The following is a 26832-nucleotide window of genomic DNA, read 5'->3' on the forward strand; positions in this document are numbered from 1 at the left end:
CTCCGTAAATATAGTAAACTATACACTTTGTAAAAAGTAGGTAATGGTGAGTCCAACGGACGAGGACACAAAACACATCAAGGATCAATAAATGATACAAGAGGATACCTTGAATAAGAACAACAGGAAAGAAAAGAAAAAAGCAAGGTACACCAACTTGATGTGGGGAAACAAGTAAAATGCAGACTAGACAGTATGCAGGGGGACACAAACAGCAAATGTAGGCAGAAGAAGTAGGCAAAGTTCGATAGCCAAAATGTACCAGTTCCAAGGCCCACAGAAGTAAGTGCTGATCCTGCAAAAACAACAAGGATCAATGGTAATACAAAACTGCACTAGAACAAGTGATGAAAATCACTGTGATCACTGTGCATGTAAACAGACAAGCGTAACCAAACATCCAGAGTAGGCACAAAACAGGCAAAGTTCGATGGCCAAAAATTGCCAATTCCAGAGCCCACAAAAGTGTCAGGAAAACAGTACACTGGAAGTGATGAAAATCACTGTGTACATAGCAGTCAAACACTAAACAGACAAAAAACAACCGACGTTTCGAGCAGATAAACTGCTCTTCTTCAGGGACAGACAACAAAATATAAAGCAAACAACAAAAACTACATGCTGTAGTTTAAAAACAAATTCAAGTCAAAAAATTGAAGGCAAGTTCAAATTTAAATAAGTAGCAAAAAAGAAAAAGACAGCAAACTCAGAGCAAAATAAGTTGTGTCTTCTCTCATTGAGAGCAAATTCACTACGATTCACGGTAGTTATTTAAATTTGAACTTGCCTTCAATTTTTTGACTTGAATTTGTTTTTAAACTACAGCATGTAGTTTTTGTTGTTTGCTTTATATTTTGTTGTCTGTCCCTGAAGAAGAGCAGTTTATCTGCTCGAAACGTCGGTTGTTTTTTGTCTGTTTAGTGTTTGACTGCTATGTACACAGTGATTTTCATCACGTCCAGTGTACTGTTTTCCTGACACTTTTGTGGGCTCTGGAATTGGCAATTTTTGGCCATCGAACTTTGCCTGTTTTGTGCCTACTCTGGATGTTTGGTTAAGCTTGTCTGTTTACATGCACAGTGATCACAGTGATTTTCATCACTTGTTCTAGTGCAGTTTTGTATTACCATTGATCCTTGTTGTTTTTGCAGGATCAGCACTTACTTCTGTGGGCCTTGAACTGGTACATTTTGGCTATCGAACTTTGCCTACTTCTTCTGCCTACATTTGCTGTTTGTGTCCCCCTGCATACTGTCTAGTCTGCATTTTACTTGTTTCCCCACATCAAGTTGGTGTACCTTGCTTTTTTCTTTCCTATACACTTTGTGTTAATTTGAGAACATTGTCATTGCAATTGGATCATTTTGAAAATTTTACCCATTTTCAAATTTGTGACCGTCCATGGCGAATGAGTCGTAAATTCCTCCCCGGTCAATTTTGTTTTATTTCGTGTTTAAAAATAAACATCATAAACTTAAAAATGGTATATCATTTGACTTCAAACGATATCCAGAAGCGGGGTTATGGTTTGTTAAACTTTGCTCCTTCAACAAAATTATAGCTTTTTAAGGTTTCTACGTGTGTCTCTTTTTCCACATTGCTGGCAATAAATATCAAACAATCATAATTGGCGGTCATTTCAAATCATCCCCAAGTCAACGAGGTTTAAGAAGGTTCTCTCATTGTTAATTGTTGGTTATGCATACCTATACAAAATACAATGCCTGGTAACCCACCACTTGAAAAGATTTAGCAAAAGCAAACAAAGACCAGAGCTATTAAAAGTTCTATAGCCATCTAAGGTAGAAGCTTATTATCCACTTCAATAATATGATTATTGATTGGTGTTGTGACTATCAAAATAAGACAGATGTCGCGCCAGCTTAAGTGACCGATGAATACGACCTTCGTACACATTTTAGACCGTAACTCAGAGTACAATTTAGGGAATTTACGGCTCGTTTGTGCTGCCGGGTCACATTTGTTTTTACCCTTTGACCAGTGACCTTTTTCATTAGGTCCTTGAAATGGATAAATGCATATTACTACATACAGAAAATAATAAAAATAATATACACTTTTAGAGCGCGTTACAAACTTACGTTTTTCAATATGCGCTTTACAAACAAAACAATCTTAACTACAAGATGTACTACAAATTTAAAAGCCCAATAGAGCAAGATACGGATAAATCAGCAATTTTAAAAATAATACAATCATCTGAGTAATAATAACATACAAAAAATGGCACAGAAGTATGAAATATCGTTTAATTAGTGGACCTCAACACGCAACACGCCAAAATATCTGCACTCTGGATGCAGCGTACAATTTTAATAACGTCAATACCGTCATGTGGGCGCATCGTGGTGGTGGTAAATACTACTACTACTACTACTACTACTACTACTACTACTACTACTACTACTACTACTACTACTACTACTACTACTACTACTACTACTACTACTACTACTACTACTACTACTACTACTACTACTACTACTACTACTACTACTACTACTACTACTACTACTACTACTACTACTACTACTACTACTACTACTACTACTACTACTACTACTAGGGTTGCACGATGAAGTCTTCAATAGTCGTAGTCGCGACTCGCGACTGGTATTGGAAGTCGCCGCTTTTGATTATGACTTGGTGACAGTGGCGTAGCAAGAGCATCAGGGGCCCATGGACAAGGATCAGTATGGGCCCCTTTAACCAGGGCGCGATTTACCTTATGGGGGCCCTGGGCCAGGCCAAAATTTAGAGGCCCTGAAGGCTCATGTGCCGAGGAAGGCATGTGCAATCAAGACAGTAGCCAAGTTTTGGTTTTCATATATTATAGAGGGGGACTAACATATTTTGTTCTGATGTTTAATACTAGGACATTTGCACGCGAAAAAAAATCTATTTCAGACTATTTTAACCCCAGATCAACATGAATTACGCTATTTGAATGCGCGCGAAGCGCAGAAAAAAATGGTACAATTTTGCCCTATTTTGGTCAAAAAAAACATGCATAGGGCAATTTTGTGGCCCCAAAGGGCCCTGGACCCTGGCCCATCTGACCCAATGGTAAATTGGGCCCTGCTCTCCATTATCCCATTATCAGCCCTTATTTAATTTTCGTTTTTGTGTTCGGGGCCCCCTGAACCCTCGGGGCTTTTGGACTTCGTCCACCCTTCCCCCGCTTGCTACGCCCCTGCTTGGTGATGGCGATTATGTTCCCAAAAAGCATGTTTTGTAGTGTAGAAGCATAAACTCTCATGTTGCCTCATCTTCCTTATCGAATTCCCTGAAGGGGTACCATTTGTAGATCGGTGACCGTATCTTGTTTTTGGCATGTGGTTGGTTCATCAGCTATACCTATACAGTAGTACACAATTTTGAGAATATGTTTACTATACCATTTTAACCCTGATGTGGCAGTGACGTCAGTGGACATTTCATTGGGCGCAGTTTTGTAGTGTTCGCACAAAGCGGTGGTTTACATACACTCACCCTTAAAGTCGCTGCATAGATGCGAGTGCCAAACAGCTGCCTCAGTGCGTTGACGTCACAACCACATCAAAGTGGAAAATGGTATAGGTTCAACGCATTAAACGATTTCAGTATGTTTTTAAACACTCATACGTCATCGGTGGGCAAATAATACCCAACGCTGGTTAAATATCAAGTCTAAATTAATGGGCAAATATTAAACCAACATTTGGTGTAACTAAACTAAACTCCAGGCAAATTCTACCCATAATTGGTTAACTTCGCCCAATAACTAGATTCTTGTTATTTGCACTAACATTAGTCACTTCCGGTCAATGGCCAAAAATGCGTTACTTCTTCCATATACAAATAATACATAAAACAATGACGTCACATGCATTAGCTATAGCCAATGTCTAAAAGTTATTATCCAGAATTATTAGGGGTCAAATGTCATTTGGGGTTACTTCCGGTATTTAACGAGATATCTAAAAAATGCTGCTACTTCGGCCAATTACATAGAACAACGATATCTCTTAGTCACTAGGACCAGTGGCTTGTAGCTCAAATGTCAACAATAAACTTTCGGTCAAAGCTTATCCACTTCCGGTCAATGGCCAAAAATGTGATTTTTACTTAAAAAAGCTATTCCTTCCACAAATTACATGCACGATGACGTCACTTTTACAGATGCATCAGCAACTGCCAGTGTCTAAAAATCATTATTCAGAATTGGGGTCAAATGTCATTTTAGGGGTTACTTTTCGTTTATATTCCCCAAATGCTTTCACATTGTTGCTACTACCGACAACAACAATGTCACTTGGTCACTAGATCCAATTGCTGGTGGCACAAATGTCAAGTGACAACTCGAGCCAGAAAAACAATTTATTCAATTTCCAAAATTAGGGTCGGTATTCTTTTGTACAGTAAAATCTTTTTCCAGATTTTTAAAATTCGGGTCGGTCAGATGAGTAAACCAAACAACCTTTTCTTGGCCATAGCCAGTGTCTATACAGAATTAGGGTCAAAGGTCATAGAAAGTTACTTCCTGTATGAAACGAAATACCTTAGGAAATCGCGCTATAGCACATGGCAATGTCGCACGGGAATATTTTAATGAATACTGAATTAAAGTTTTAACTTCAACACTACACTATTTTTCTCTCACCTGGAACGTTTTCACTAGTTCGACTAGCGTCTTCAACAGATGGTGATGCTGTGAAGATATCTTGATTACAATTGCGATATCTGTCACTGATGACGTCATATGATTGACAGAATGACATCATAGGATGTTACGGCATCAGCAGGTTGTCCCAACTAGGATCTATTTCTAGTCCTTGGTCACGATTTAGTCTCGGTTTCTGAGTCCTTATCTGTATGGCTTCAAGAACTCTCCGGGAAAATTCTTTCTGTTCCCGTTCTAGCCCCGGGGTTGGAGCACCTTGACGTTTTCCCAATCAATCTGGTGGCCTTTAGATCTCACTACATGTTCTCTGACCGCTGATCTGGAGCTGTCATCGGTAGACTTGTGTTCAGCCTTTTCTCAAGCTTCCTGGCAGATTCGCCAATATAACTCGCGTCACAATCAGCACAGTCGATTTGATACACAATCCCAGATTGTTTAAACGGGTCTGCCCTGTCTTTAGGGGCTACTAGCGCACTCCTCAGTGTATTTTGAGGTTTGAAGGTGGTTGAAACTCCCGCAGTCCCGAACGATCTGCGTAGCTTCTCAGAAAGGCATTCTATGTAAGGTAAGGTTACAAATCCTTTGTTGGCTGTTTCTGTGTCTTGGTTCTGAGAAGACCTGTCTTTTTCTTTGGGCTGACCGCGAAAGAAAGTCCAGTCTTGGTAACCGCAGTTCTTTAGCGTGTTCTCCTATGACGTCATTCTTTCAATCATATGACGTCATCAGTGTGCGATATCTCAATTGTAGACAAGATATCAACACAGCATCACCATCTGCTGAAGACGCTAGTCGGACTAGTGAAAACGTTCCAGGTGAGCGAAAAATAGTGTAGTGTTGAGGTTAAAACTTCAATTCATTTTATCTACCACTACCTATGAATATCCACTCGTATACTGAATAAGTGGTTAACAATTGAAACACGCTTGAATTTGGAATTTATCTAGGGACGTGGCTAGATTAGCAGAAAAAATGAGAAAGAAATAACATTGCAGTTACAGACCACATGAATTTTGCAAATGGCTAAGGAATAATATTAACAAGAACAACAGCAATACACTCCCAGAATGCTGGTTAAAATTGTATTGGTTCAAATATTTTACCCAACATTAATTTCAGACATTTAACTAGAAGTTACAATGTAACCAAACATTGGTAAAATTATTTTAACCAACCGTTGAGTTAAAAGGTAAATATGACCAAATTGTAAAAACTTACATAAAATATGTCTTTTTAAATGAATGTGTGCCTTTGGTTACCAATCAAACAACACAATAATTTGTTCAAATACGTTTACCCAATGTATCTTAGATTTTGATTAAATGTTGGTTAAAAACAAAATAAACGAACCAACCGATATTTAACCAGTGTTCTGAGAGTATAGTAACAACACAATTATATACCTTACCATCGATCACCTCCAGTGCTTCTTCAAGACTTGGACGACACTTTGGGTCTGCATTCCAACAACGCGATATCAGATCTCCTAATGCTTCAGGGAAGTCAGGTGGAATATTCGGCTTTATGTTCTCTGTAGCTACTTTATATACCACATGCATCATATCTAGATTTTCGAATGGAGCCTTTCCCGAGCCTATTTCCAGTACCATCAATCCATACGCATAGATATCAGATTTGAAGGAGAAGTGATCATCTGTGTGGATTTCAGGTGCCATGTAGCGCCACGTACCTTTCGCGGTTGAAGTAGTCTCCGAGTCAACCATCTCTCTAGCTAGTCCGAAGTCCGATAACTTTAATACATCATCAAACAGCAGGGCGTTGGAGACTTTCAGATCTCTATGAAGGATCCGCCTTTTGTGAAGATATTGCAACGCTAAGGCGGATTCTCTGGCCCATTTCTTCAACAACCTGACGGTTATTTGCGATCCTTGGTGCTGTGTAAGATAGTCGCTGACTGTACCATTTGGCGCGTATTCAAGTAACAATATCTTTGTGCCCATGCGATCATCTAAGACTCCGTGAAGCTTGACAATGTTTGGATGATCTAGATCTTTCATCACCTCGGATTCCTCCTTTAGATCATCCTCTGCTATACGTTTAGCGGCTGCTTCTACTAAATCTAAGAACGGTTTCTTAAATGTTACTCTATATACGATGCCGTAGCTACCCCTTCCAAGCTGTTTGTGAAACTCGAGGTCTGATACTTGTAGCGTTGTTGCCGTAAGAGGGGATGTTTGTATTTTCGGTACGTTAGAAGGAGGTGGTAATACTTCGGCGTCATGCTGCAGAATAGAATTAATAATTTGATCATTCTTAGATGCTTCGAATATTGTGGCTAATTCTTTTAATGTTAATAAAACATTTTTACCCAAAATATAACCGTTTAGAACGTTTTAAAATGTTGACAAATTTGACCCCATGCAAAAGGTCATTGACCTTTGACTTGTTTCGGCCATATCTCCAAAACTAAACATCTCAGAGTAATGAAATGATTGACTTTTTTGTTCCTTGTACTAAGAGGAACATTTTGAGTTATATTTGAATTGATTCTGAGCATTTCTTGTTCCATTACCCCCTGTGACCCCCAGTTGACATCTTTGGGTACGTTTATATTTTAATTGGCGTTTACAAACATGTTCACCAGACCCATACAAGCTAAAAAACAACATCAAATATAAAGTGGACACTATTTCCCTCTTGAGCACAATTCTGAGACCGACTAATAGACTTCCTTTAATTTTTGAGTATTTTAGCTCACAATTGGGAATTATATGCACCACTTTTAAACATAACATGACTTACCAATGCGGATAAGTCCTCGTTGTCTGCCATAGTAGTTCCAGTTATCTGAATTGCAGTAATTTATGAAAAACTAAATCAGTAAACCTGTTCAATCGCTTCAAATATTCACAGAAGTTTATGCTTGTCTTTTAACACCAAAAATAGAAATTATTTTAATATGGGAATCCCCTTGTCTTTTAACACCAAAAATAGAAATTATGTTAATATGGGAATTCCCTGTTTTCCACTTAAACAATCATTCATACATACTCGCTATATAACAGCGCGCACGATTGGTCGAGAAATCCCAGAAGAGAAGAAAAAGCTTGTGCGGTGGAATGGTGTCAAAGAAACAGACCGGAAAGCGAACCAAGGATATGAGCCCCATGAACACAAGAAAGCCCTCACCAGCCTTGTCAAAGATGTTGATGAGGACATTTATTTATATGCCCGAGCAGTACAAGGAAACTTACTACATAGGATATACAAGTAGATACATCTTGGAATAAAGTATTGTTTCTTTGGTCTCCAGAACAACTTCCACGTAAACTCCCTCCACGACATCGACACATCCCCATCTCCAGCCAACCTTAAACTCGGGGAAAGACCAATCTAGGTTTATGCCAGCACTGCACCCTGTTTCACATCTCAATGCTAGCACTCCCTTGAAAATGGAAATTATAACAGGAGACACGATCAAACGCTCAGAGCATAAGTCGAGGGTACGGTTCCTTTCATCCAAGAAGCAAACTCCCAAACGTCATGAGCAAGGAAATGTTCCAAACATATGATTCCAAACCAGGCAGGGAAAAGTATGTAGAAATCATTTTCCACTGCTACCAAGTGACACACTATCGCAAATTCTGAACCAAGGCAATAGCTGGAGTTCCTCATGGATGAAGAACACAATCAAATCGTATTCCCTCCACAAATTCTAAAGACTGCCAAGATAACAGAGAGTTTGCGAAATGAAGTTTGAAAATTTACTTCAACCTTAACGGTAAACGGTAACTGCGCATATATCTATTGGATTTCTTGCTCAGTTTTACTTCAACGCGAACGTCTGATTGGTTTCTACGCCAATAACGTCTTCTCGCTTAAAATCGGGACATATGTATCAATGGGCGATCAAAACAAGGGCATGTGTAAGTGACTGCTCCCTATTTGTGTTTGGTCAAGAATGTTATTGGTCACACTTCAAGACAAAAGACAAAAAACGATGAGGTGCTTCATTTCAATAAAGATGAATGGACTCGCAAGACGATGACCTCCTGAACAGCGCTAATCTCCTTATCATATTATTTTTAAACTCGATATGATGTTTCGATTAAATATTCTTATGATAGTAAGCCTATAATATTTAATAAAGGCTCAATTATTAAATTTAATTTTAGCTTTGTCAATGTCATATTTCTATTTTATAACACAAAGCGTAATGAAAACACAAATTAATTCTTTCTTTCCCCTCCTTCTCTATCTCTCTCCCCTCCCCCTGCTGTTTCCCCTCCCCTTCTCGACTCCCCCCTCCCTCTCTCCTCCCTCTTTCTTTGCTCTCTCAAACTTTACCCCTCCTATAATACCCCACTCCCATTCGTATATAAGACGCCTGCAGGATTATTAGCGGCCACAACGCATAGAGAGCTGCACCTAGGTTTCATTATCATTGAGGTATAGGACTTTTTATTTTTTCGGAGAAGAGCAGGTAGGGCAACTACTTGATTATATGTCTACATGTTCATACTACATACTCTGAAAATTTCAGAAAATTCGCACGAGTCCATTTTTTTTAAATCACATTTTTGTTCCTAAAATGGGTGTTATAGCGCCCTCAACGGGCACTCTCTCCATAGGGCTACATGTAAAGACCAGTTATAGACAAATGGCCCTAAAATAAAACGGACTCGTGCGAATTTCCTCAAATTTTGCATATGTTGTAGATTTAACATCTGAAATGTAATGCAAGTGATGTCGTTGCTGCTCTCCTAAATTCATTTTTAAAATGTCCGCCCCAGACCAAGGTGAGAGACGAATAGGAATCGGAGCCCAAATCCGGTCATTTATCGGACGTTGAACGATCGGATATAATAAGACGCCTGCAGGATTATTAGCGGCCACAACGCATAGAGAGAACGGGAATCGGACCCCAAATTCCACCGAATCTCCTGCCGGACTGGTGATTTTTCCACCGGATAAAATATTTTTGTATACGGTGATGTTCGTTAACCCAGTCCGTCAATAGTGTGACAGAGCCATAAGACGTTTGCAGGATTATTACAACGCATAGAGAAACGAACGGAAATCGGACCCCGAATCTATGCCGAACTGGTGATATTGCCCCTGATAAAATATGTTTGTATTTTTTATCCAGTCCGTCTAATTGTAACAAAGGCATAATATGAGCACAAAGGATGGATCTACGAGTAGATTAAGTCATGTAGTGCAATCCCAATTATTTTTGTTTGCCGGATGAAAAACTAAAAATTGAACGGTGATATTCGTCTACTCACATGCAACATGGAGATGTCAGGTGCACTGCGTTGTCTTCTTACTTTGTATAAAATGACGAGAAGAACTATGATAATAGCAATAATAATAACAACGACTCCTCCAGCAGTTACTGCCCATTTGGCCTGTATGGATGTTAAACTAGAACTAGAACTTTCTGTAAATGAAAACAGTAACAAAATTACCATTAAATGATATAGGTAATCGCTAAGTAGGTGACTTTGACGAAGAGGCCTTATAAAATAATTTTATATCTTCCAATGCGTTTTATACCAATAAACACGATAAAAGATTTTATTAGAGAAATCGCTTTCAATTTTGCAACATCCCATTAATCGTTTGTCTTTCTTGCGCATCTTTAATAACAATAATAATAATTGCACTGCGTATTAATTTCTGTTTCTATATTCCGTTCAATAGGTGGCATCACACCTAACCGATCAACAGAAAGAATAGTTCCTTCCAACAAACAGAAATACGGATTGTTTCTCGCCTCCACAAATTTTGAGCGTCACACTCTCTCGGGCTATAGTCAATAGGACTGGCCAAATAAAAGTATTTTTATGCTGGTTTAAGACGACCAACTGAGGCCTAGTCCTTGAAGACAAGGTCACGCAGGGTGAGAGAGTCGTAGTCGTACGAATCAGGAAAAGGTACCTTTTGTAGTTACCAGGGCCGTTCCTAGGGATTTTGCCGCCCTAGGCAAAGCCTCTCCCTGCAGCCCCGCCAAAGCATCCAAAAAAAGTGTTAAGGGGGTTACCTCATTGAGAACTCATCAGTTTTGACCCATACTGCCCACGAACGATTCCTCAGTGGCGTAGATTTCTTTTTGACATTGGAGGGATGGGGTTGGAAAAAATTCTTGAAGTAGGCCCTATAGTGAACAGCACCTTTTGGCGACATAATATTATAAAGTTCGTGGTACAAAATTTTGCCATTTTGAAGCTAAACTGTTGAAATGTGGTGCAAAAATGGAATAAGTTCGCGCGAAATGCGAAACAAATTGCACTTTTGGGACTAAAATGGCCAAATATGAGATTAATTTGTCAGAAACCCACTTACAGGCGTCAACATTTACTAGGGGGGATGATTGTATGGACCATCCCTGGCAAAAATTTGGGGAATTTATCCCACCCCATCCACCCGGGATCTACGCCTATGGTTTTCCTTCTTTTCTGTATTTTTATCCCACTTTTTGTTCTTTGTGTTTTCTGTTTCTTTTCTCCTCTCTTCTATTTTTGCTTCTGCTTTTCTTTTTTGCTTCTGTTTTTTCACCGCCCATTTTCATCTTCCTTTTCTCCGCCCCGTTTCTTCTTACTTTTCCGCCCCATGTCTTCTTTCCTTTTCTCTGCCCCGTTTCTTTTCTTTCCTTTTTCTCAGGTCCCCCTTTTCCTTTCCGCCTTGTTTTCTGTTTCTCTGTTCGCCCCCTTTTTATTTTCCCTTTTATCCGCCATCATTTTTTCTCCCCTTTTCTTTCTCCATTCCCGTTTTTTCTTTTTTTTTTTCGCCCCTCTTCGTTTGCCGCCCTAGGCGACCGCCTTACCTGGCCTAATGGTCGGAACGGCCCTGGTAGTTACGGACATTGTCGCCTGCATTCCATGTAAATGTACTGGTTCCTTATTTGCTCTTATAGTAATGTCATATGTTGTAGCTGCATCCAAGTTTATCAAACTTCTCTTCAAATTATCGAAGTCCTTGTGGTTTATCAATGTTTTTTGTGTCAAAGTGTCATTGGCATCATCCTTTTGTTCAGTGTAAGTAATCTGTATTAAAACATTGACATATACATACATACATAACAACAACAAGCAAACAAACACATACAATCGGTCGTTTCAAATAATAAGTTTTGGTATTGGTTTTGCTTTTGATCACGTAGTTTCTAGTATCCTGCTAAGCTCAGTCACGATATATTTGTCTGTACCATTTGTTAGAAACTTCAAATTTGTAGAAACCAGTTTCGGTTTTCATTTCAGTTTGTTACATAATCGTAAAACCGCAGAATATCAGGTTTGAAGATACCTTGATCAAAGTTTACAAAAGAGGTTTTTAAATTCCGCAGTGCAATATTCACGAGCAGAGAAGTCGAACAAGTCAATCTACATTTTAAAGCGTGGGTTCGATTTCCGAATAAGCCTTAGCTTATTTCTCTGTGAAAAAAATATAGACCATCAAATTATTTCAACCAAAATTACAAAAGAATAGACACTTGAAGTCTACCCGAGTGTGTATTTTAAAAATACACGGGGATCGATTAAAGCTATATTACATCCAATATAGACTAGTTGACTTGTATTCACTTCCTTATTTATTGGTCGAAAGAAATGAAGAGAGAGAGAGAGAGAGAAAGAAAGGGGGAGGGGTGTGTGTTGGGGGGGAGGGCGAGGTGGGGAAGAGAGAAAGGGAGGGAGATCGGAAGAGGGAAGCGAAGGAGTGGGAGAGTAGAGCTCGAGAGTGGAGTGGAATTGTGTGCAGGGGAGAGGAGATATTGAGTGTATGGGAAGAAGCGCGGGGGAGAAGGAGACACTGAAGATATGGGAGGAGTCCGAGGAGGAGAAGGAGTAAGAGGAGGTAATATAGGAGAGTGAAGACGGGAGTCTAGGTAAGAGGTATGGGTTGTGATTTCTGGGGACAATAGACTGATTCATCATGCATCGCTTATGTCTCATACAAACGAACAAACAAACCGAAATTTTATGACGCTTATATTTCCATCACCCACACGTGATTGATATCCAATCCATATATAATTGTCTACATTCAATTCAAACACAAAGGTGGATATGTAACCGAAAATAAGCTTAGCACAATCATGACATTGGGCTAAATGTTAATTTATTACTCTATCACTGAGCTAAATGCGGTTGACGAATGAGGTAGTGGTGCTTCTTCGCTGTCGCTCAGCGATGTAGGATAAATTCAGCTTTAGATGTTATGATTGCAGACAAGTTCTGCCCCTGATTTTTAGTTTCTGAACAAAAGAGAAACGAAAACTCATTACTTGAAACGAGGGACTGTAAACCTAAAAACCACCCCAGGCATTCTGGTATACCAGACACGAACGCCTTTCTAATCCTAAATCACATAAACCTATCCCACCCCACACACATTTACATTTAATATACACATATCAAACAGCGAAGAATGACATACCTGGTAGTACTTTAAAACACCGTTTGGACTAAGAGGTCTAGTCCACTCTACTGTTACACTGCTTGCAGTGACTTGAGTAACTGTCAAATTTCGTGGCTCGCTGGATACTGAGAAGAAATATTATTAACGAGAACTTTGTTAATCACAAGAATAAATATGGAAATAAATAATTTATAGATTTAGAATTAAAGGCTTTCTTACTGGGTTTCATTTTTAAATTAACCCTACCTCCTTCCTCCGTTATCTTTTCAATTTTACTCCAGGGACTTTGCAAACCGTCACCTGCAATGGCCGACACCTATACATGCAAAAACAAAACTATAATAAAACAAATTCATAATCGCATGTTAATGAGGTAATAAACCAACATTAACAGCTGCCTTTTGATAAGTGCGTTGTATGCCTTGATTTTTGTTAATACCTGGCAGAATAATTAAAACATTTACGCGCGCGTATTTCTGCGAGTAGTTGCGCAGTATCGTTGGTTCGAAATCATTACTAGACCCTTCTTCGGGTCCGTGGATAACGGATGGTAATGTAAACTTCATAAATATTAATCAACCCAATACACGGACCATCTCAAATTTGTACACATTTTTACTTCCACTTCCCCCGAGTTCGGGGGGAAGTTCTCCTTTACCTATCCTGGGTCGGCGAGTTTTCTATATATCACGTCCGTGGTCTCACAGTCTTGCTACTAAGCCTGACCAATCAATGTATATCTCAGCAAGCAAGTCGATATCTGAAGTGTTTTTCATTGATAGTCTATTCGCTATCGTAGACATGACGTCATTATTGGTGACCCAGGGGCGTTACCATAGTCACTGGATCACGCTTTCATGAGAACCGCAATGGCAATATCAATGTATGGAATTTATTTATCCAATTTTTAAATTACCAGTCATATTTAAGACCTAAAACCTCGTGATTTCAGAGGGAAAACATCTTGCAAAAGCTTACTAGGCAGTGAAGCCCATAAGGAATGGCTAAAACTTGATTTTCAAACAGCAGAACATCAACGTGTACAGCGTAGATAGCGTTGTTATACAACAGCTTGATCCATCACTGTGGAAGTAGTTGTGACCTCGGCAGGAAGTGACGTCGGACTACGACAGCGAATTGATAATAACCAACGCGTTCGCAAAATGACAATAGAACTGGGTCATGCATGTCATGTGTCTACCATATTCGAATTGACAATGGGGCGTAGCTATCATAATTGACGCCACAATCACGTTACATAGCTTGAAAATTATTTTTAAGGAACTTTTATATTCAAAACACAACAGTCTCGGAGACATAAGGAGAGCTATTAGAAAAAAATAACGAGTTGGTCTGTAGATTAATTGAGTTATCCTCGACACACAGTGCTCCAGGGGTACTACAACTTTGTTGCTGGTAGTTAGCCTTGTTAGGCCGGGGTTACGGTTGTGACAACTTTATTGTGATAGGTGGTTATCTGTGGTGTGAAGGAGAGGTGGATTTAGCTCTGAGTATTTACCTTGAGGTGGATCCGAGAATGTGGGATAGTCTAAATTATTGCCGGTAGTTGATGACATTTCAGACCACTCAGGAATTTTTCCATTGAATTTGCGATTTTGAAAGGATATTATACTTTTTTTAAGAACTTGTGAATAAGGTTATTGATTAGGCATGTTTGACATTCAAATGACAAATTTCAAACCTCTTAATTTATATTTTCCCAATGCATTCCCCTTCGGGGTCGTGAATTGGTCTGTAAAAATAAAAAGGCGCGTGCTTTGATATACATTCAGTGCTACATCCCATTTTAACTTGAGCAGCAAAATCATTAGTCCTGACCCTCTAAAAAACGTAGATAAATAGCACAAAAGAGATTTGTACCCGTTTTAACAAAAAGAAGAAGGAGAAAAAGAAGTGGAGGAGAAGGGATCAAGAAGAAGAGGAAAAAGGAAAGTCAAAGTAATAAAAAGAAATTTAAAAAAGAAAAAGAAGGAAGTTAACTATCATCATTTGCACCATGACATACCTGAATTTCGTAAGTCCTATAACTGGTGAGATATTGCAAATCATAGCTATAGTAATTTGGCAAAAGTACCACCGATTCATATGTACCTCCCTTGATACGATACTCTATAGCATAATTTGTAATTTGTACATCAACACAAAAACCAGATAATTGTGGTTGATTCCATTCAATTGTAATACTATTCAAATCTGCATTTCGAGCTCGTAGGTTGGATGGTCCAGGAATCCCTGCATAAATATATGATAATTATTATGCTTTGTAAGAGGGTCATTCAAAAGTTCTTCCTCCATCGTCACATCTCTGTTATCTACGTGCCAGGAAGTTGTAATTACCCATGAATATACTCTAAAAGCTTGGCTACAAAATAAAAGTTATTTGACTACAATGTAATTTTTGGTTGTTAAGATGTGTTGGATAAAGCGAATATAGAATTGGTATATCGCAAACGATCTGAAGAGAAAGACCAATTTTGGTAATAAAAGGTTGCCCCAGATCTATACAGAAATCATTGCAGATTTATTTCTGAAAATGATTAAAATGCTTTATTTCTGTTCAAATAATATCGTGTCTTTTGCACAACAAAACCGATACATGTTCAGAATATCCTTTATAATGACCCTTTTCCATAGGTTGTTGACTTCGATCGGGTGAGCACTTGTTGGTTCAAGTCGTATTAATCAGGTCATAAGTTAAAATCAAATAAGTCGTATGCACATATTTTGTATTTTGTAAGTATATACAATGTTATTAACAAATAGCTCATCTTATTTCTACTTCAAGATACATCCATTGCTTAAAATAAGGTCGTAATTACGAATTACCCCTAAACGTGGTATAGTTGAAATGTGGCAAATTCCACTAGTATTAATTGTGTGTCTGTTGAACCCATTGAAGTTTTCTTCTCATATAAAAGGTGTTTTATTTTATTTTGAGGTGCCAAAGCATTTGAGGGACCTCAAATAGGAACAAAATATTTATTAGTGTTGGACAATAGCATCTTAAAAACATTTTGATGGGGATTATCCAAAGCTACAATATGATGCTTACCTAACTTTTGGCTTCAGTTTTAACCGTTTCTGACGTACCAAATCTGTATTCGCTTTAACCAGCATATCTAAACAACCAAAAATGTTAATCAAATTACTTTTATTTTGTTGCCGTGATTCAAGAGTATAATCATGGATAATTTCAATATCCTAACACGTAAGGTAACAGAGATGTGATGATGCAGGTAGAACTTTTTGAATGACCCTCGTATAAAACTAAATTGGAAGGAAGTCTGAACATTTTCCAGTATGATATAACATACGTATTTTTAGACTTGCCAATAATCGTATTTGCAAATCAGCAAAACTGTCATGACTAAACTCAGGTGCCTGAAGAAGAAGGATGTTCCAGACGCAACAAATGCCATGATTTACTGCAGAGTTACACAGTATCCATAGGTTTGGTTTATGATGTCCACTGTAACATCAACCAACATCCTTACCTTTGATACCTGCTGAGATCGGATCTGAGGATGCTCCTATACCCATATCAGTGTCGGCAGCAACTACAAAGTAGTATTCGATACAGAGTAGAAGGTTGTAAAATGTTATGTTCGTACCTTGAGTAAAACCTGTAATATAATTTTAAAAATGTCAAAATGTAAAGACTCTAACATAATAGGAGAGGTGTAGAAAGGTGTGAACAACGGGTTGCTATCGCATTCAATGTGCCTTGTGTCAAAGTGTAGGAGCAGAAGAAACTAAAGGTTCGGTGTGGTTAAAAACTTAATGAGTCGCTGTCAACCAACTCTTGCAACTACTGCTTTATAAATTCCATCACAGCTTAAATTTGAAAGCCTCCCATGATAAATTCAACATTGGTTGGGATTAAACTCCACAATGGTGAATTTTGTAGATAGTAAGCATAATGTATAAAGGTTGGCATCTTGCTAGTATAGCCGGGATGCACATGTCAGTCTGACACATCGCTAATCCGATACGTCGCTGGTCCGACACGCCGCTAGTCCGACAACACAAAACTCATATACTTAGAGGTGCGTTAACCGCGTTAGCCCGAAAATAAAAACCAATGCAACAGTCCGACACTGCGCTAGTCCGAAATTTAATTCTGAAAAACACGCAACTACAGTAGCGCAGTGTTTTATTACAATTCTGAAAATGCCGCAGGTCCGAATCTAAACAACAATATTCGGTACACGTCTGAATACGAAATACACCACGCTAGTTCATTTCATTCGGCTGCGAAGCAGGCGACTACAAAGTTTCTCCATGTACTACGATCTGAAGCCAAAGTGGCAATGGCATCTGGCAGTAGAAAGTTGTCGCAATCCCCCAACAGTTTTTGCACATAAGACAAGTAGGATGTTCTTTGCCTTCCAGGTCTTCTTTTACCATGTAATGGGGTGTAGAGAGCATATCTTCTGCATGGTTCATCTTCCTGCATCCTCAGGGTATGTCCAATCGTAGTTGTCGTGATCTGACAGAGTTGATAAGAGGCACAGTGTTGGTGATGGTATAGACCCTTTCATTACTAACATGGTCGGTGCGCTTGATGTTCAGCATTATCCTGTAACATGATGTACCAAAAGCGTTGATCTTATTTTCCATATCAGTTGATATCACCCTGGACTCACAGCCATAGAGCAATACTGTAACACAAGTGGTGTTAAACAGCTTGACTTTTGTTGCAACCGTGATTGTTGGACTTCTCCACAGATGTTCCAGTTTCCAAAATGCATACCAAGCAAGCGCCTTCCGTCGGGAGAGGTCACTGGTGCTAGAGCCCATCATGGAACCAAGATATTTAAAATCAGTGACATACTTGATGGGTTCTCCGTATACTTGGAGTGGTGGCTGAGGATTGCAGTTGATGGTCATGTACTCAGTTTTGGGAACACTGATGATGAGACCCAGGCTTTCTGCTGCAGCTGCTGTTCTGGTCAGCTGTGCCTGTGCTCGAGGGATGGAAGATTCAAGCAAGGCAATATCATCAGCGAAATCCAAGTCGTTCACAACCTTGGCAGGATAACGCCCGGAGCGACGTGGGTGTGTTTCAACACCGCTGTTATTCCCCTCGGTAGCCATCGTCATCAAATAGTCGATGAGAACAATGAATAGGAATGGGGCTAGAACATCCCCTGCAATACTCCAGTAGTCACTAGGAAGGGATCCGAGATGTTGCCATCTACCAATACGGCACTTTGCGAATTAGTATACAGTACACGTATTGCCTTTACGATGCTCTCAGGGATACCATAGTGCCGCAAAACAGAAAACATCATCTTCCTGTTGATTGAATCAAAGGCTTTCTTGAAGTCAATGAATGTTATAGTTAGTGGAAGTTGGTAACTATGGAAAACCTCCATGATTCTACGGAGGATATGCGTTTGCTGTGCACAGCTTCTGCCTGGTCTAAACCCGGCCTGGTTACTTCTTATTACAGGATCAACATGGTCCCTAATTCTATTCAGTAGGATCCTATTGTACACCTTAGCTGCAACTGACATCAGTGTGATTCCTCTATAGTTGTTCATGAGGCTGAGGTCTCCTTTCTTTGGAAGGGGAACAATAACATTGGTAATCCACTGTTCTGGTGGCGTAAGCTTTGTAAAAACTTCTACGCAGAATTTATAGATGATGTCTACCATAGCTTCACCACTACCCTGGAGTGCCTCAGTGGTAATCGCACAGTCCAGACCAGCAGCTTTGTTTGTTTTCATTGCTCAGATGTTGGTGGTCCATTGTCATTGTTCAGCAAGGCACAGAAGTAGTCCTTCCACTCAGCAAGTAGTTCTTTGTCGCTTGAGGGGATTGTCCCATCTCTCTTCTTTACTTTGGGATTTGATCTCTTCTTCTTCTTATTTTCCATGTGGTGTTGTAGTTGCCATTTTCATTTGCTACTTGCAGGTCTTCCATCTGCCTGTGTATAGAGGCAAGTTCATCAGCCCTATATGACTCGTTGAGCTGGGTGTTGAGCTTTCTCCACACTTCTCTGGCATGATGAGTTCTAACAAGTAGATATGTCTTCTTGGCTGCATCTCTTTCTGATCTTAACTTGAGGGTGTTGTCTGTCACCCAGCTTGGCATTCCACAAGGGCTACATTTTCCAACAACCTCTTCCGCGACTTCTTCGACTGCTTTCTCAAACATTTCATACCTCTCACTGGTCGTTGTCGTCAGACTGGAGGACCTGGAATCTGTTTGAAAGTTCAATCTGGAAATGGTTCTTAGTAGGAGCATGAAGCAGCTTCTTCCAGTTGTACTTAGGCCTCTTACAAGGTTTACCTTTGGTGGTTCGGAGACTGGTGTGCAGTCGTATGCTGAGTATTCGATGGTCTGAATCCAGCTCTACAGAGTTATAGGCTCTGCAATTGCGCAGGGAATTAACCCACTTGCTGTTGACAAGGATGTGGTCCAGTTGGTGTTTTGAGCCCGTTGGGTGCATCCATGTCCAGAGACGACTTTTGGGTTGGGGAAATCTTGATTGTGAAGGACGGAGCTTGAATTCCTGGCATAAATTCACTAGTCTCTCTCCATTGTCATTTGTTGTGTCGTAAAAACAATGAGGACCAACCACAGCTGGATGAGATACATGGCTATCTTGGCCAATTCTGGCATTGAAATCACCAATAACGAGGTGGATGTTGTGCCTCTTCACCTTTTCAAGATGGTCTTCTAGTGGATTATAGAAACTGTCCTTTTCTCCTGAGGTTGCTGATTCAGTTGGGGCGTAAATAATTGTAACCGTAAGCTGGGGGTTCCCATTAAATGAAGCTGTTAGTATTCTTTGATTGATGGTCTGCACGCTCTGAAGACACCTATGGATGTGCCTTGACATTAGAAGTCCAACACCACCCTGCCTCTGGTCTGTGGCAGAACTGTAAATAAGTACCCAGTTCTTGTCGTCTGACCATAACTCGTCAGTGGGGGATGATGTAATAAGACAGTGTTCTTGCACACCGACAATGTCGACGCCTGCATCGCTACAACCCGTAAATAGTTTATGGGTTTTTCCTTGTTGGTGTAGTGTACGCACATTTTGAGGAGGATCATGGAAGGCTTCAAGGAGTACCAACTTCCCTTAACAGTCACTTTTGTGGACTTCAAAAAAGCCTTCGACTCCATCAACAGGTCCGTCATGTTTTCAGTGCTGCGGCATTATGGAATACCAAAGGTTGTGGTCAATGCCATCCAGGTGCTCTACAAAGACTCCAATAGTGCCGTTATGGTAGATGGCAGTATCTCGGAGCCTTTCCAAGTAACAACTGGAGTGCTTCAGGGTGATGTGTTGGCACCATTCCTGTTTATTATCCTGGTAGACCACCTTCTGATGAAATCAACTTCTGGAATTGACGCTGGAATTGTTACCTATCCACGTCGGTCAAGCAGGTATCCTGCCAAGATGCTGAATGACCTGGATTTTGCTGACGATATTGCCCTGCTGGAATCTTCCATAGACCGGGCCCAGTCACAGCTTACTAGGACTGCAACTGCAGCAGCAGATCTAGGCTTTGTAATCTGCGCACCTAAGACAGAATATATGACTGCAAACTGTAACGCCCAACCAGCACTTGAAGTCTATGGTAGTACCATCAACCATGTCACAGACTTCAGGTATTTGGGTTCCAAGATGGGCTCTAGTGTTGGAGACCTAAAAAGAAGAAAAGCACTAGCCTGGGCAGCTTTCTGGAAACTGGAACGCCTTTGGAGAAGCCCGTCCCTGCCAATCGAAACAAAAATCAAGCTGTTTCAGACAACGTGTGTTACTGTCTTTCTGTACGGGTGCGAGTCATGGGTAATTACCAAGGACATGGAAAACAAGATCAATGCATTTGCAACATCTTGCTACAGAGTCATGTTAAACATCAAGCGTGTGGATCGGATTCCAAACGAAACCATCTACAACCTGACCAACACCACTCCACTGGTTGCCAGAGTCAAGATTCATCAACTCAAATTTCTCGGCCATATACTGCGTCTTGAAGATGGCGAGCCTGTGAAAGAATATGCGCTTTATATTCCACCACATGGGAAGAGGAAACCGGGACGGCCGCGCACACTGTACTTACAGTATGTCCAGCACCTCCTGGGAGATACTGAAGGGATGCTGCAGCCAAACAAAATTGTTTCGCTTGCCCAAGATCGCATTAGTTGGAGAAAGCTTGTAGTCGCCTGCTCCGCAGCCGACTGATGATGATGATGATGATGACGCACATTGTAGGTGGATACTACAAGTGGTTTGAAGGTAGGTAGACGAGACATATCGGGACCAACAGTCTGTGATGGTGTGCCAGGTTCCCGCTGGCCTGTCATAGAGTCAGAAGAAGACGTCTGCCCAGCTACCTTCGATCTAGTATTTGGATATTTGTTTGTAGTTTTCGTAATCATTTGTTGGCCAGACTTATTTTAGTCCGTGTCTGGCAACTGAACGGGTGATCAGCCCTGAACAGCATATTTCCGGAGGCAACAGCAGCCGAAATCCACATATTTATAGTGGCACGCCCCTGGCCCGGAACACGTTGGCCAGTGAAGTTATTTATATGGTGACATGTTCAACACCATCCTGTTGACCGTTGGAATGACATAATCATTCTCATCCGCTCTTTAGCCGTTGAGAGTTGTACTCTTCATCCGCCATTGGAATAGGTGGTTCCAAACTATTTGAACCATAGCTGGATTAGATGAAGGATACTGAGTGGACACTGAATGGATAAAGGCTATAGTAAAGTGAGACATGGCAGAACACCTTGGAACTAAGACTAAACCTACCAGAATACAACACATGGTCTAACCGCACTGTTCTCCAGCAGTTTAAGGAACAAGTCCAGCCGGCACAAGTCGAGAAATTTTGTTCAAAAATTTATATCAAAGTTGCTCATTTAAACAGTATCTGATTAAGTTTTTGTGTATGGCTGCATTATCCGGGGCGGGAGTGACAGAGGGGGATTCCCCTTGGAATCGAGAAAATTTTGACAAAATAATATGTCTAAATCGTACATTTTAAATGTATCTCTTTGAGTATTTCTGTGCCGCCAATTGACTCGTACTGGGGGGGGGGGGCTTTACCGAAAACACTTTGGTAAAGCGTATCGCTGATTTAAACAGTACCTGATCAAGTTTTTTTAGACTTGTCTTTGGGGATCCGACGGGACCCCCCCCCCGTGGATTCGAGAACATTTGCCAAAAATTATGCCAAAACTGCCCATTTTAGCAGGAAAACCGAAGCGGGAAAACCCAAGAATAGGGTACGGAGGAATGTTCCATGTCCCTTCGTATAAGTCGTATTTCGGCATTGGTAGGCAAAGTGAATGGGCGCTGGAACAAGCTGAATGACAATTAATTAAATATGCTTTATGCTTCGGTCCAAAAATACAGCGTTAGTCAGAATTTGAGAAAGAATGCGCTTGTCCGAATATTGATTTGGACTAACACAATGTTTTTCAGATTCGGACTAACATAATGTCGCACTGAAGAAGTGTTTACTATAGATTCGGACTAGTGCAGTGTCGGATTAAAGCAGTGTTTTCCAGATTTAGAATAGTGGCGTGTCGGACTAGCACATTGCATTCCATATTCAGACTAGCGACGTATCGAACTAGCACAGTGCAGTTTAGATTCGGACTAAATAAGGACATGATCACGTTGATTGTGGTTTTTAGTTACAAAGAACAAAACCGGACGGAATCAACGCAGGAAAAAAGAAAAAAATACAAGGAGTAAAAAAATATATATAGGCTTCGATGGTGACAATGTTGATGCTTTACCAACGACTATTCCTCAACGACACTTTTCATTGCTCTACACTAGTCCTGCCTGCTGCCTTACATCACCCCGAGTGGACCGTTGCAACGGTGTGGCACTTGCTAGTGTAGCTTAAGCCCTGTTATTCATAGGCTTAGGTACAAGATGATTTTGTTTGTTAGTTAAACTGCAACAAGGTGATTTTTCCAATTTTGTCATCTTCCAAGAGAGAACTACACCAGGAGTGCTCATCTTGTGAAGGGTGAAATTAGACTCCGAAGATGACCGCGCTGGTGATCTACCAATGAACTACCTCATGAATTTAATGAGAAGAATATTTCGTATCCTACTCACCTATGGTATCGTTTCTTTTGTCACCAGAAAGTCTGTAGTTATAACATTCTACACTAGTACAACTTGAAGTTTGTGCACAATCAACTTGACTCCATGTAAAACGCAAATTTCCATTTATGACCTGATAATCAACTGAGTATGGTGCCGGGATATCTGGATTAACAAAGAAAATTATGATAGTAATGTATATATGACTTTTAAATGATATTTTAACTCGTTTGTTTTGCCTTTCTAATACTGGGTTTCATTCTAAAATTAATCCTACCTCCTTCCTCTGTTATCGTTTCGATTTCACTCCACGGACTTTGCAAACCCTCATCTCCATTGGCCGATAACTATGTATGCAGAAACAAAATAATAATAATGATAATGACAACAAAAATACTGTTTGAATATTCATTAGGCAATTAACCTATAGCTGTTCACCTTTGATAAGTGCGTTTCATGCATTGATTCCTGTCAATGCACATTACTCGCTGGTTCGATTTCACTGCAGGTAGACAACGACATTTCAATCCAATAATGAGAATGGGTTTATCTTTGAATTTGGGATTTTAAAAGTCAATTAAAATACATTTTTATGATATTTTTGAACGTGGTTAATGACTACATATGATTTTCATCACAAGCATTTTTGGGATCGTGTTTCGTACAAAAATAAAATGGCCCGTGCAGGGCCGTGCATCGATATTGACTAAAGTACATTTTTCGGCTTATAATTGGTGATAACTAATAAAACTCATAACAATGTGCATTAATAAATGGCGTGCACGCAGTTGGGCGTAGCACATAAGCTAGTTGCGAGTTAAGTAATGCGTGACCGGCGTACGCTTATCTGAATTTAAGTAGTAACAAAAGCAAAATATTCTGAACCAAAAGTCATAAGATATTTGCACCAACGATATTTGCATCAGATTTTTTAATCACAAGGTTTGTACTTGAATCGGACATATCGCGATGCAGTCGATAAATAGCTTGCGTTGAGGATGTACTAAAGGGTAGTTTTAACATATGATGAAAATTATATTCCACGAAGCAATATTTAATTATTCTTATAGGTGAACTGGTCGCATGTCATAAGTTGGGTATGCTAAAAGGGTGGAGGGATTACACTTTTCTGAAAATTGGGATACAAATTTGATTGGCTTTCCGTAACCCCATATCCTACAGCAGTGGTTGATACCTCATTTTAAGCCTAATATTATACTCTTTCAGTCTACCGAAGCATATAATTATACATTATTCAGTAAAAAAATCACATCTGTTGAAATGAAAAATGCCAGGGGTGGAGGAGCAGGCGGATGTGGAGCAGGCGGATGCGGGAGTGTGCAATTGGGCTTATGTGAAAATTCACACATCAGCATGTCAAAACTACTGGTTACTTTTTCAAATCTAGGGAGGCTATGATGTATTGACAGCTTTGAATGTTGAATTTGTACAACTAAAACAATTACTGACTACTTAAGGTGGTACTACACCCTCTGATAAATTTTGTGACTAATTTTGCATTTTTCTCAAAAAGTAACTGCACACTGGTAACAAAAGTTATATGTATATTATAGGGGAAATGAATCCAATTACGTCACTGAAATTTCAGTGATTCAAGATTGTACCCAACTTATAACATGCAACCAACTCAATTTCTTTCAAGCTACTTTATTTGCTAAGAAACGACCAGTCTTTTTTAAAAAAAAACCCATTTGTACCTCTGAGGCCTCTAACCTTAAACATCTGGGGCCAAAATGGGAGAAGGCACATTTATAAGTTTATGGTCCATATGTGTGCCATATTTGAGCCGTAGTGGATTTGAGATATTCTTGTGAAGAAGGAGAAGGAGAAGGAGAAGGAGAAGGAGAAGCAGAAGAAGAAGAAGAAGAAGAAGAAGAAGAAGAAGAAGAAAGAAGAAGAAGAAGAAGAAGAAGAAGAAGAAGAAGAAGAAGAAGAAGAAGAAGAAGAAGAAGAAGAAGAAGAAGAAGAAGAAGAAGAAGAAGAAGAAGAAGAAGAAGAAGAAGAAGAAGAAGAAGAAGAAGAAGAAGAAGAAGAAGAAGAAGAAGAAGAAGAAGAAGAAGAAGAAGAAGAAGAAGAAGAAGAAGAAGAAGAAGAAGAAGAAGAAGAAGAAGAAGAAGAAGAAGAAGAAGAAGAAGAAGAAGAAGAAGAAGAAGAAGAAGAAGAAGAAGAAGAAGAAGAAGAAGAAGAAGAAGAAGAAGAAGAAGAAGAAGAAGAAGAAGAAGAAGAAGAAGAAGAATATATTAACAACACAATCAGGATGTCTATGGTCCGTTACACGGTCATATATCGATAAGAATACGACTAAACAACATATGCAAAATATCCATGCCATTGTCAAAGAAAAAAAGATAAAACCGGTACTATTTGTACCGTACCATACCCGGATTACGTAAGTCTTGTTACTGGTGAGATTTTCCAAATCCAGTTTATAGTAATTTGGAGCCACTATCACCGTTTCATATGTACCTCCCTTGATACCATACTCTATGGTATAACTTAAAATCTGTACATCGGTACAAACACCAGATAATTTTGGTGGGTCCCATTCAATTGTAATGTTATTCAAATCGGCATTTAAAGCTCGTAGGTTGGATGGTTCAGGAAGCCCTGCATAAATAAAAGTATAATTTTTATGAAATTAAGTCGGAAGGAAGTTCAGTATCTTCCCAGTGTAAAACATAAGTATTTCAAGGTATGAATGTTTGCATTCGTACTAATTCATATTTGCAATTATGAAAACCGTTAATGACTTTCAAAGTTTCACATTTCTCAATTTACAGGTTTATTCATTTATTTATTTATATATTATTCATTAGTAATTTCAATAATAATAAAAAAATAATTAGACCAGCATGCAAGGGTTGACATGGTCCAGCAAAAGCGACAAATTAATCACTGACATCTGAGAAATAAGTGCACTCCACCCTTGCAAACTGGTCATAAAACATAAGCGAAAGTACTGCACTATAATAAATATACATACAAATTACAAAGATATTAACATATTAACATATTATTTTTTTTTTAAACATCACTATATTAAAAGCAAGAAGCCCCTAAATATATACAAGAGAGCCAATATATATCAATATATTGCACCTAGTCAAGCAGGATAAAATAACACCTCAACAAGATAATACCCCCACCCCCCACCTCCCCACCCCATCTCCACAAAACATAGTTGCCATTTAGGGTTACATTTTTGAATGGACTGAAAGTAATCCCCCGAATGGAATTTGAAGCAGTTTAAACTATTGCACAAATAAATATCCGTAATGTGGCGGGGAAGGTCAGATCATTTTTTAGGGAAGCGTTGGATGAAGTTATAAAGAAAGCATCATTTTTGGCTCTGGTACATAAGTTGTTTTAAGTTTAGAAATCAGGATGTTATGTGATTTACAGTCAAAAGCTTTGCTGTAGTCTAGAGAAATGAGGAAATTAGGAAATGATTTGAGCATATCTTAAGCAGATTAATTGAGTTGGGTAATGTAGACTGATCAATATGCCTTTTGTTTGACGCAAATCGGACATACGGTTTCCACAATACATCAAATTATATTTTCTTTGTATCCAACTGCTTTTATCAATAATCAATACAGTTAATGAGCTAAAAGGTCATTAATATATAATTT

General features: G+C 39.4%; 1 protein-coding gene and 1 long non-coding RNA gene across 2 annotated transcripts; both read right to left on the bottom strand.

Moving 5' to 3' along the window:
• Positions 1 to 1183: 1183 nt before the first annotated feature.
• LOC140143940 (uncharacterized) lies at positions 1184 to 14640 on the bottom strand. Its single transcript, XM_072165778.1, has 7 exons — positions 14583 to 14640; positions 13082 to 13188; positions 11601 to 11691; positions 9931 to 10085; positions 7445 to 7489; positions 6090 to 6924; positions 1184 to 3378 (listed from the first exon to the last, which is right to left on the bottom strand). The coding sequence occupies exons 1-7, from the start codon at positions 14638 to 14640 to the stop codon at positions 3296 to 3298; spliced, it is 1374 nt and encodes a 457-aa protein (XP_072021879.1). The 3' UTR covers positions 1184 to 3295.
• A 525-nt stretch (positions 14641 to 15165) lies between these two features.
• Positions 15166 to 23213, bottom strand: LOC140143949 (uncharacterized). Its single transcript, XR_011857814.1, has 3 exons — positions 23192 to 23213; positions 16579 to 16707; positions 15166 to 15316 (listed from the first exon to the last, which is right to left on the bottom strand). It is a non-coding gene; the product is annotated as an uncharacterized lncRNA (long non-coding RNA).
• Positions 23214 to 26832: the final 3619 nt, after the last annotated feature.

Source organism: Amphiura filiformis, unplaced genomic scaffold (assembly GCF_039555335.1).
Source record: "Amphiura filiformis unplaced genomic scaffold, Afil_fr2py scaffold_33, whole genome shotgun sequence".
Lineage (NCBI taxonomy): Eukaryota > Metazoa > Echinodermata > Ophiuroidea > Amphilepidida > Amphiuridae > Amphiura > Amphiura filiformis.